Source organism: Chanodichthys erythropterus, chromosome 8 (assembly GCF_024489055.1).
Source record: "Chanodichthys erythropterus isolate Z2021 chromosome 8, ASM2448905v1, whole genome shotgun sequence".
NCBI lineage: Eukaryota > Metazoa > Chordata > Actinopteri > Cypriniformes > Xenocyprididae > Chanodichthys > Chanodichthys erythropterus.
The window spans coordinates 45,978,377-45,990,428 of record NC_090228.1 but is presented as its reverse complement, the minus strand read 5'-3'; the positions used below and the strand labels follow the sequence as shown (position 1 = coordinate 45,990,428).

Below are 12,052 nucleotides of genomic sequence, written 5' to 3'. Positions count from 1 at the left end.
ACTGCCTTCAATAAATTCTTCTCCCCACAAGAGCTCTGGTCAAGCTTACTTATTTTATGTATTAGAGAAATCTAATACATTGGCGAGCCACCCAATAGACTGCTCAGCCAAATACAAGTCTACGATAGTAGACCTACTATTGGTCTATGGTGATTATGTAATATGTAGGTGTGCTCTGGGGCTCCACCTTCTTTAATGAGGGCTGCTTCATTATACAACTTTAAGTTGTATTTCTATTGAAAGTGACATGATCTCTTTTTTCATGTTTAATACTGTAAAGCTGCTTAATTTAAAGCAATCTACTGTATAAATGTGATGTGATGTGACTGGGGAGCTGAACTGCAGATCTGGTGCAAACATATCAACATCACTATGAACTGAAGCTTTCACAACTGCACTTTTCCCACCGCATTTATTTTGTTACTGAAAGGAAAACGCACAGCACATATTTAGACATTCATATAAATGCCACTTGGAATGTTCAATTTAATCTGCTGCCACTAAGAAAAGACTGGAAATGAATTTTGCAGTGAATATATCAGCGCTTTCAGGGCTGGTACAAGTCCTCTATATAACGAAAACTCTTATGTGAACCTTGAGTGAAGGCTCATGTGGTACTTTAAGGTTCCTTTATATCTAAAACTCTTTCCACATCGATCACATATGAACGGATTCTCTCCAGTATGAATTCTCATGTGCATGTTAAGGGATCCTGATTGGTTGAAACGTTTTCCACATTGTTGGCAGTGAATAGCTTCTCTCCAGTGTGAAATCTTATGTGGCAATTAAGTCGTCCTTTTCGAATGAAACCTTTTCCACACTGAGGGCATGTGTAGGGTTTCTCTCCAGTGTGGACTCTCATGTGGCAATTAAGTCATCCTTTTCGGTTGAAACTCTTTCCACACTGAGGGCATGTGTAGGGTTTCTCTCCAGTGTGAATTCTTATGTGGGCTTTAAATTGTCCTTTGTAACTGAAACTCTTTCCACATTGAGGGTATGTGTAGGGTTTCTCTCCAGTGTGAACTCTCATGTGTTCTTTAAGGTTTCCTTTTATATTGAAACTTTTTCCACACTGTTGGCAGGTGAAAGGCTTCTCTCCAGTGTGAATTCTTATGTGGCAATTAAGTCGTCCTTTTCGGTTGAAACTTTTTCCACACTGAGGGCACGTGTAGGGTTTCTCTCCTGTGTGGATTTTCATGTGGTCTTTAAGGTGTCCTGTTAGTTTGAAACTTTTTCCACACTGAGGGCAGGTAAAAGGCTTCTCTTCAGTGTGAAATTTCATGTGGTAATTAAGTCGTCCTTTTCGGTTGAAACTTTTTCCACACTGAGGGCAGCTGAAATGCTTCTCTCCAGTATGAATGCTCATGTGGCAATTAAGACTTCTTTTTAGCTTAAAAACTTTCCCACACTGTTGGCAGGTGTAAGACTTCTCTCCAGTGTGAATTCCCATGTGCCTTTTCAAGTTTCCTTTTCGAGTGAAACTTATTCCACACTGTTGGCAGGAATAACGGCTCTCTCCAGTGTGAATGTTCATGTGGACTTTAAGGGTTCCTTTTCGGTTGAAACTCTTTCCACACTGTTGGCAGGTATAAGGCTTCTCTCCGGTGTGAACTCTCATGTGGACTTTAAGGTTTTTATGCTGACTGAAACTCTTTCCACACTGTTGGCAGCTGAAATGCTTCTCTTCAGTATGAATGCTCATGTGGCAATTAAGACTTCTTTTTAGGTTAAAAACTTTCCCACACTGTTGGCAGGTGTAAGACTTCTCTCTAGTGTGAATTCCCATGTGCCTTTTCAAGATTCCTTTTCGAGTGAAACTTATTCCACACTGTTGGCAGGAATAATGTCTCTCTCCAGTGTGAACGTTCATGTGGACTTTAAGGTTTCCTTTTCGGTTGAAACTCTTTCCACACTGTTGGCAGGTGTAAGGCTTCTCTCCGGTGTGAACTCTCATGTGGACTTTAAGGTTTTTACGCTGACTGAAACTCTTTCCACACTGTTTACAGATGAAATGACTTCTAGTCTCTCTTTTTGTGAGGATGTCTTTTCAGTCTGTGAGCAACTAAAAGATTTTTCTTCAGTTATGAAATCATGCTGTTTCTCATTCAGATCTTTCTCCTTCATGTCATTCAGATCTTGACTCTCCTCTTTCAGCGGCATCAGGTCTAAGGCAAAAAAAAGACAAATAAAAAAAGTTATCCCCAGTTTAAATGACGCAAAGCAACAGGCATTAAGGGTGTACTCACACTAGGCATGGTTTCTTTGTATAATGAACAATTTTTGTTTTGCCCTCAGTTCACAGACAAGTTTTGTACCATAAATATGCTTGATTATTAATGGTGGGATGATATTTTTTCCTAATGAAAGAGTGCTCCAACATGACATAGCTCACTTTAAGCAGTTATTTTAGTTATGGTTCATAACATTTCTTACAGATTTCTGCTCGTTGTAAACCAGATACAGATAAATTAGCACAGTACAAGTACATTTATTTGAATGCATTAATGAGAGAGAGATTGCGGTTGTGTGAATTAGTCATACCATCTTTCTATTAACCCTGTAAAACCCAAATATAGAAAAAAATTAGTAAATTTCTTTTTTGACCTCTCAGATATTGTTTTAGGAGGCCTCTGACAATTTTTTTTTCACTTTTTAGTAAGTTTTTAGGGAAATGTTGTAATATTGCAACGTTGGACCTAATTAGGAGCAGAATTTCTATAGTTGTTATACTCACTTTGTCTGAACAGATATACAGAGCATTTAAGCATTCATTTGCAGGGTTGATTGCTTACTTAGCCCCATAACAGTATATATCATGAGTAATAATCACAAACAATCATATTTTTATGAATAAGCATTTATTAATAAAAATATTGAGGGAAAAAAATATTTATAAAACTTTTTCTTCTATCACTTTCAATGTGGTTTGAATGAAGTCTGTGTTTTGCAGTGATAGTCCCTAAGACAGTTCTTTTCATCTGAGAAGTACAGGCTAACACTGCACTTGCTACACAGTGTATTTGTGTATCCATTATTGCAGGGTCTGCAGCGTCCTCTCTTCGTCTTTACTGGGAAATGTGCAATCATGTCTGTGCATACATCCAGTGGGGGGTGGTCCGATAACATCTTGGCATTCTGATATGGAAAAGGTAAAAAAATAAATAAGTTAATAATACATATGGGTCTTATATTGTAGTAAACTGAAGGAATAGACGGGGTGGTAGACCATGTGTCGAGGGTAGAGATCTATATCCATCAAAGTATTATAATTTCAATGCAAATGCTAATCAAAAATCAAAATACTACATTCAAACAATACTGTCTGGCTGGCCTATTATTCTCTCTACTTATCATACTAAAAGGTACACATGCATCCCCCCAGAGCACAAGTTCATGTTCAAGACCATTCACACCTATCTCTGAACAATGCAACAGGTATATGATGTGATGATATTTTGGCCACCTGGGAACTCATGAAGAGCTTATAAAATGTGTAAAGGAGTCAAAACAGTGGCGGGAATCCATCCGTCACACACAAACGATCTGCTGCGTGGAGACGCGCGTCTGACGACTATTACGAGAAAAAACTATATATGTGAGGATTCTGTCCTTTTTAGGGTCTCCTCTTCCTGTTTTTGGTTTGTTTACATGTCTTTGGTCTGTGTTGTGTTCATATATAATTCGAACCGCACCAGAGTTCATTTGGAAGTGGACCAAGACCCTTTTTTCAGCGGTCTCGGACCGCTTGTTTAGTGCCCACCAGGGTTCGGATGGCAGCGTTCACATATGTTCAAATGAACCGCACTAACCGAGCAATCACACTAGGGTTCTTCTTAATCAAACCAAACATGACAAATGTGAACGCACCTTAAATCAAATTTGATTAATGTTTTCCAAAATAACTAAATATCTATGTGTTCTAGACATTGTAATAAACAAAAAATATGTAAGGAATTTTACTTACTTGAATCTTGACAAATCCAGTCATGTAAAAAAAGGAGATGAGCTCAACGCGAAGTTTGAAGGTAGAGTGAGTTCATGGCCAGATGACTGGAACTATAAACACTTCTTCTATTCAATAGCATTGTGAAGACAAACAATAGAACCCAAACCTTCTTTTTAAATTGTTTAAAGTGATGTTGTAATTCTGCAACAGTGGGCTTTACAGTTTTAATTGTGAAGCTGTGGGTTGCAAGTAGTTACTTCAAAATTAGAAAAATATACTAAAGATACTTTACTGATAAATCATAGGACAGTAGCTCAATATAATTATACACATGCTATCATTCATCTAAAATCACTTGAATGTCCAAATTGGCAAGCCTTAAAAAACATACAGTTAAAAACGTTTAGTGAAGACGCAAGTGAAATTCATCGCACCTTGGGGCTCGCCTCTCACACACTGTGTGTGTTGTCTGAGTGTTTGCCTCCTTGTTGCTTCCATGCTGCTGACTGGACGGAGCGGAGTCATGCGACTACACACGCGGTAGTACACGTGCTTGGCTCTCAAATGGGACTTTCTGATCACCTCTTCATTGAACTAAACTGTGTAATGCCTCTTCCCAACCACCATAACCTACCGTAACCTCAATTCTATCAATCCATTAACGTTTTCTGAATCTGTACAAACACACCTGTCCAATATTACTGTACACTCTAGTGCCCCTGAAATCTTTGCCCAAAATATTGCCTCCATTTTCAATGCCCTTGACATACACGCTTCTCTTAAATGTAGACTTGTACCCTCGACACATACATCTCCCTGGTTTACTCCTGCATTTCGCAAACTGAAAACTACTGGTCACCGCCTTAAACGCCTTCACAGGAAAACCGGTTTGAATATGCATCTTATTGCCTTCAAGGAACACATACAGTCAAACAAATCTGCTCTAAACACTGCACGCTCCCGCTACTACTCTACCCTCATTACTACTGCATCCTCTCGTCCCAAAACACTGTTTTCTGTGGTCAATAAACTCACCAACACTCCTGCACCTGTCATGAGTAACTCAGCGGACCTCTGTGAGTCATTCTTACACTTCTTTCAAAATAAAATAAATCGCATATATGATCTCTTTTCACCTACTAACTCCTCTCACCCCTTGCATGACTTCCCCTCTGATTTTGTACCTGGTACTCTTACTGACTTTAACCCTCCAACCCCTGCTTATATCTCTGAGCTAATCAAGAAATCAAATGCATCTTTCTGTCGTCTTGATCCTGCTCCTACTGCTTTACTTAAAAACTGTGCACTGTCCACTACTGCCCCTGTTTCTCACGGTGTTCCCCAGGGTTCTGTTCTTGGGCCTTTACTGTTTATCATCTACATGCTCCCATTAGGTAACATTATCCATCATCATGATTTCAACTTCCACTGCTATGCAGACAACACCCAACTCTATATTAGTTTTCAACACAATTCTCCTTCTCTCATCAACTCCATATCTGCTTATATTGTTACGTCCAGAGACGAAGTCTTTATTGATCTATTAGAAAAGTTGTTTTCTTTAATGTGTGGTGTTTTTCTTAGTAGCTTCAGCTACTAGACTTTGAGAAAACGTTCCCCCAAGAGCTTTCTCCAGAGCGTTGTCTTTGTCCTGCCTAGCTGGTTGCTGCAGTTACATTTGTTGGTTGTTGGGCTGCTTAATATTCTACTTTGGTATTGTAGTGTTTTCTTTTATTTGCTCATTGTGATATTCTCCAACACTTACTTGTGCTATTTGAGTTAAAGTTAAACATTCATATTATCCTTCACCTTTATCTGTTTGTTATATCATTTGGTTTATAGCTGCTACTATTAACATCCGGTTTAGCAGCTACTTAAATATTTGCTTGTTTGTGTTTTGCTCATTTTTGTTTTATTTGGAAGCTGTAGGGAGGCGGGCGCCATTTTTGTTTAACCCCATTTTCTCCTGTTTTGGGGCCAGGAAGGGAGTTAGGGTACAGTTCTGTTATTTTCTTTTCTTTGTTAGTTTAGTTAGAGGTTTAAAATATTTCAGTTAGATTACATTTTTGTTTATTATTTTGGCTTTACCCTCTCCTGAAGCTATTGCTTCCTTTTTCTTTTCTTTGTATTTTTTGGAAAATTTGTTGCTTGTGGTGCTATGGCAGGACTCAGATGAACGCTCTTTAAAATATTTTACTTTTGTTGCGTCCACATTTACCCCTAGACTTATGTGGGACGTAACAATATTCATGATATTAATACTTGGATGACCAGTAACTTTCTCAAACTCAACACAGATAAAACAGATCTACTAACTGTTGGTTCACCAAAATCTGTATCTCGTTTCTGTCTTGACAGTGTTAACATTGCAGGTGTCTTGGTTCAACCTTCCACCTCTGTTAAAATCCTGGGTATAATCTTTGACTCATCACTCTCCTTCCTTCCACACATCTCTTCACTCATTAAGTCTGCCTTCTTTCACCTCCGTAATGCTGCACATTTACATCCCTTCTTACATACCAATGATGCTGGGACACTAGTTCACACCTTCATTACTTCCAGAATCGACTATTGTAATTCTCTTTTCTATGGTTTACCAAACACAACAATAAGCTCCAATACATTCAAAACTCTGCAGCTAGGGTTCTCACTTACTCAAAGAAATCTTCTCACATTACTCCCATTCTACACTGACTCCATTGGCTACCTGTTTGATTCCGAAATCAATACAAAATACTCCTCATCACATTCAAAGCACTTCATGGTCTTGCCCCCCCAGTATATTTCTGATCTCATTCAAACCTACTCTCCTATGTGCACATTAAGATCTTCTGATACTGGTCTGTTGTTGATCCCACATCACAAACTCATCATTTGGTGGTCAGGCATTTTACATCTCAGCCCCCTCACTCTGGAACTACATTCCCAAGCACATTCGAGATCTCTCATCATTACATGATTTCAAAACCCACCTTAAAACTGATCTTTTTGTTTCTTGCTTCTCTAACCTCTGATTGTATGATGTTATGTGTTATGCCTTTGATGTTTTTGTATTGTTTACCTGTCTGTTGTCATTTGTGTTATAATATTGTACAGCGACCTTGAGTTTGTAGAAAGGCGCTATATAAAATAAACGTATTATTAGTAGTAGTAGTAGTAGTATGTTTTAAGGGGAAAGTATTAACAGGATTAAATAACCAACAAGGGAAAATTATGTTGGTTAGAGGTTCTGAATTTGATTAATCATCCAGCCCTAATACTCCTTACCAACAAGCAAACTATGAGTTACAGTTCTTTAACTCCGTAATCCCCAAGCTGTAACCCCAAACCAGGTACTGGTTACCACAGCAGCAAAAAGCTGGTGCGGGCACGTGGAAGCCTGAAGCAGGCTCGGGGAAGGCTGGTGTGGGCACGTGGAAGCCTAGAGCAGGCTCGGGGAAGGCTGATGTGGGCTCGTGGAAGGTTTGGGAACACTGGTTCTGCCAAAAAGTCTATTAACCATTCCGCCTCCTTTGGCAGCTTGTGGAAACCTGGAGAGGCCTTGTGGAAGACTGGAGAGGGCTCGTGGAAGGCTGGAAGGACTGCCGGTTCCACCCAAAACTCTATCAGCCATTCAGTCTCTTTTGGCGGCTCGTGGAAGGCTGGCGTGGGCTCGTGACAGACCGGAGCGGGCTCGAGGAAGGCTGAAGCGGGCTTGAGGAAGGCTGGTTTCTGGGGCCGTCTGGACCTCTTAGAGGACTTATTTTTGGGAGGCCTGGGATGAGGGTCTGATTGGACCATCAGGGAATGCCCACTGGAGCGATATGTGGAGGAAGTTGGAAATCGTCTGCACAGGATCAGGATCATCAACACAACTTTAAATTAAAGAAAGCTTTTAACGTTTGACCTTCTTCATATAACTCACAGACCATGGCTCCGGCAGGTCTGGGTCAGATTGCCCCATTGTCATCTTTGTTGCCTCATTGAAGCTAAGCAGAAGACATTCTCACCAGCTCCGGGGACTTCAAAATAGTCACCCTAAATCACCCCATGTTGGGTTAATGGCCATGTGCCCACAGACACTGTCCAAAACCCCAATACACATCACAAACACACACACACACACACGTATGGAGACTGTATTTACATTTAGCCTCAAAATATGATTATGCCAAAGTGCACCCATTGTTGTATTCAAGTGTGCATGCATGTATCCATATTATATAAGCTTAATTATGACTTTAGTTGTGTGAGTTGTACCCCTAAACCTTTATATGTGAGTGTAAGACTGTATCTCCGTCTTTATGTCTTTTCACACTGTCATGTTTGGTCTTAAATGAATCCTCTCAGGATGCTTTGTATGTTCTGTTACGATACCATGCATTAGTCCATTTCTAAGGTATTTTGAAGTGAAAGTTACTAATTCTGAAACCATCATAAATTATGCAAATTGTGCCACAAGACAAGACAAAGAGAACTTTTCCCTCCCCAAAATCCACATTGGACATTGACTGTTCAATAGGGCTGGGTAAAAATTTTTTTTAATTGATTCTCATTTTTACGAACTGATATCGATTCTTAAATCCCAAGAATCAATTAGTCTGTTTTCAGTTGATGAGTGAGCAGAATATGTAGCGCCTCCCATCCAATAAATCACAATAATCTTTGTGCTTTGTTACTTTTGATATGAAGCAAAGTCTCTGATTTCAAATGACGTCCATCTTATTATGAGATTCGAAACATAAATACCGTTTTGGCGCTGTTTAATGCGACGTGAAGATCGCTTTAGTGCCTCAGTTAAAGAGAAGCGGCAGCATGAGCGCATGTGAACATCCTCTCCTCTGCTTTAAAGGTGCCGTAGAACGTCTTTTTAAAAGATGTAATATAACTCTGAGGTGTCCCCTGAATGTGTCTGTGAAGTTTCAGCTCAAAATAGATGCGATAAGTTACACGACCTAACCAAGTGAGACTGATTCTTTTCTGGCTTTTAAGGGACTGTCTGTGAGTTTTGCCATTTGTCTTCTCTCTTTTCCTGTCTTTACTTTTGCTTCTGTATGTTTATTCTTTGGTATATTTAGCCGTATAGCCTATGTATTCGTAGTTTCATATATTAAATCCATTATATTCATGCTCGATTGTTTCTGTTGCTAATTCAGAAAATCAAGTCACTTCTACGTTTCGATTTTGCAAACTGCTTTACACTTTAATGTTAGAATAGGAAATTATTTCTCATGGCCAGAGGAATAATCTCCTTTTATAATAGTCGATAAGGAAAACTGATAGATTTCACCCATAATTTGAGCTAATTAATTCGTTAGACGGTTCACGGGGACTTTAAACTTGCCAATCACAATCTACTTAAAATGGGAGAACGTTTTAGGCTATTAATTCATTCTTGAAAAACAAATGAAAAAATAGGCTAAAAGTTAGCCACAAATTAACTACAGTGGAATTAAAATACAGGGACAAACTATCCCAATAAAACGCCCTCATGTTTCAACTAAAGCAAATGATTAATGTGCGAGTTTATGACTTTAGTTCAGCTTTAAGAGAGTGAAACTAACCTGTTAGTGTCTCGGTTTCTTCTTGTTTCAGACTGAATGATTCTTCAATCTTTATGTCTGCACTCTCCTCTTTAATAAACTCCATCTTTATAATGGTGTGTCACCTGGATCTCAGCCACTTCACCAGGAGTTTTTCTGAAACAAAAAAAACAAAAACAAAAAAAAAAACAGAAAGAAAAATAAATCCACACTAAATCTCTGGGTGTGTCTCAATTATATCTAGTTCAGTAGTTCAGCACACTGGAAAGAGAGTCAGAGTTAATGGACTTAATGACCTGATTAGACTAAAAACACTCAAAACTAGAATTACAAATTAATAAAAGAACAAAAATTATACAAACTCTATATTTAGTAATATTTTGTATTATTACATTTTCTATAGACTACATTTATTAGATTACACAGATTAACATCAGCAGTTAATTAGTTATATTATTCATTTCAAATGTTTGTTTGTTTACATTTGGTTCAAAAGCTCAGAAAACTGATAAACATTAACTAAATGAGACGACCTTTTCTGTTATTCATGTGTGAATACGCTTTACTATTTATTCTTGTGAATGTGTGTATATAATAACAGATGTCTACAAACTGTCTCAATTTATCACTTTAAATGAATACAAACACAAACCTTTCTTCAGTCGAATCACATCAGATGCAGCAGGAGCGCGACGCAGTTTTTTGACGTCACACCCCAACACCAAAATAAAAGTCCTGTCTGCACGCTAAAACTAATAGAAATCTTCAAACAGAAAAACATTCATATTGTTGATTTATGGGATGAATCAGAGATTCCAAAAAGTTATCAATACCAAACCGTTTTTCAAGAGTTTCTGGCTTATATCTAAGCAAGTGTGAACTGCTCTCAGTTCAATAATCTACAAAGCACTGATATTCTCAGTCAAGAATAAAGTTAAAATTCTTGGTCTTCACATTACAAAGGATTGTAAAGAACTATAGAATATGTTAAACTCATTAAGAATTTGAGGATCAAAATTAAATGTGTGATTGCAGAGAGATTTAACTATAACTATATCCATTTATTCAATCTCAATTTCTCCACAGAATATTAGTTTATTTGGTATTTAATATAACTCATTTAGTCTGTCTGAATGGAGTACTTAAATTAAAATTGTTAAAATAATTCTTCTAAATGGTAATTAACTGTAGATAACATTTCCTGTGATTATCTTTAAAAAAAAATAGGGATTTGGAATTTGTGCTAAAATGTGAATATATATATATATATATATATATATATATATATATATATATATATATATATATATATATAAAGCTGTATATAAACTTGCTTATTTATATAAACAAGTTCCCTATTAAGCTCTAAGATGTCCATTGATTAAGGTTGGACATTGATTTACCAACATAATTTTTTCTCCCCACAATAACAGGTACATACTGAAAAGTAACAAAGGACTGGATACAAATGAACATATGATCCGTCTTTGATCTTATTAATAATGAGCAGTTTTTTTTAAAATATTTTTAGATGTATAAAGTAATATGATTCACTAGATTAAAGTCATAGCCTGGTTTCTTCAGTTGTTACTCCTCATCTACACTTATTAAGAGTGAATGGTGTTCAGTTTCTAAATAAAAGATACAATAACCAGTTTATTAGAAACACAATCTCTAAGGGTTTCACAGACAAGGTGATTAAGCCAGGAGAAGGCCTTACTTCAATAAGGACATTTCAGTAACTTTTGAGATATTGTGAGACAAAACAACACATTTTAATATATTTCAGAGCAAGTTGCTTTCAGTTAACACTTTGATGCACATGCTATGAAAACCACTTCTAATGCACAACATGGGTCAAAAATGACCCGTATTCATTTCCTATGTAATTTCAATCACGGTTGAGTGTTTCTTTGCTGAATCTTTAAAAGAAATGTTTTTTTTTATTCATTTATTCCAGGTATTCCTTAAATATCTAGTTTTTGATTTTCAAAAATCATTGTGTTTATTTTTTCTTTCTTTTTTATAAACAAACACAGTTTTTGTATGTCTACATCAATTTTACACACATGGGTCAAAAATGACCCATATAGATACCTTTACAATTTTTCAAAAGTAGGAACATATTTACTGCAGAAAACTATTCATCCACCACAAATTTCATGTCTCAACATGGCTGCTTTTGTATATTTGATGGATGAAAGTCATATTATATTTCATAATAGGCTATATATTATATTTCATAATTGTTATTTTTTGTCATAAACCAATGCTACTGGTCACTTTTACATCTATCAGTGTTCCTGAAAAGTAACAGTTTTGAACAAGGTTTCTGTCCAACAGTGAAAATATATAATAAGTGTATCGATCAACGGTTTGATGTGTATTTGAAAATATTCTTGTGCTTTTGATTTTCTTTATCTAGAGTGTTAGCGGTTGGTCCTCAACAGAACTGAGGTGGATGATGACATCACTGTAAAAAATGCTGAAAGTATACTTTGTGCACAGTCAAACGCAATTTAAATGTGTATGTGCAGGTTGCACATACACAGCTACAGAAATCAGGCAAAAATTATAAAAAGTT

The 12,052-nt window shown here is 37.1% G+C and overlaps 1 protein-coding gene and 1 long non-coding RNA gene across 2 annotated transcripts; both read right to left on the bottom strand.

The window, feature by feature from the left end:
* Positions 1–409: 409 nt before the first annotated feature.
* Positions 410–2,160, bottom strand: LOC137025329 (oocyte zinc finger protein XlCOF6-like). The gene is made up of 2 exons (XM_067393330.1): positions 2,096–2,160; positions 410–2,027 (listed from the first exon to the last, which is right to left on the bottom strand). Exons 1-2 carry the CDS (start codon positions 2,158–2,160, stop codon positions 875–877), a joined length of 1,218 nt encoding a protein of 405 aa, XP_067249431.1. The 3' UTR covers positions 410–874.
* A 770-nt stretch (positions 2,161–2,930) lies between these two features.
* LOC137025073 (uncharacterized) lies at positions 2,931–10,155 on the bottom strand. Its single transcript, XR_010895833.1, has 3 exons — positions 10,121–10,155; positions 9,490–9,624; positions 2,931–3,135 (listed from the first exon to the last, which is right to left on the bottom strand). It is a non-coding gene; the product is annotated as an uncharacterized lncRNA (long non-coding RNA).
* Between the last annotated feature and the right edge of the window lie 1,897 nt (positions 10,156–12,052).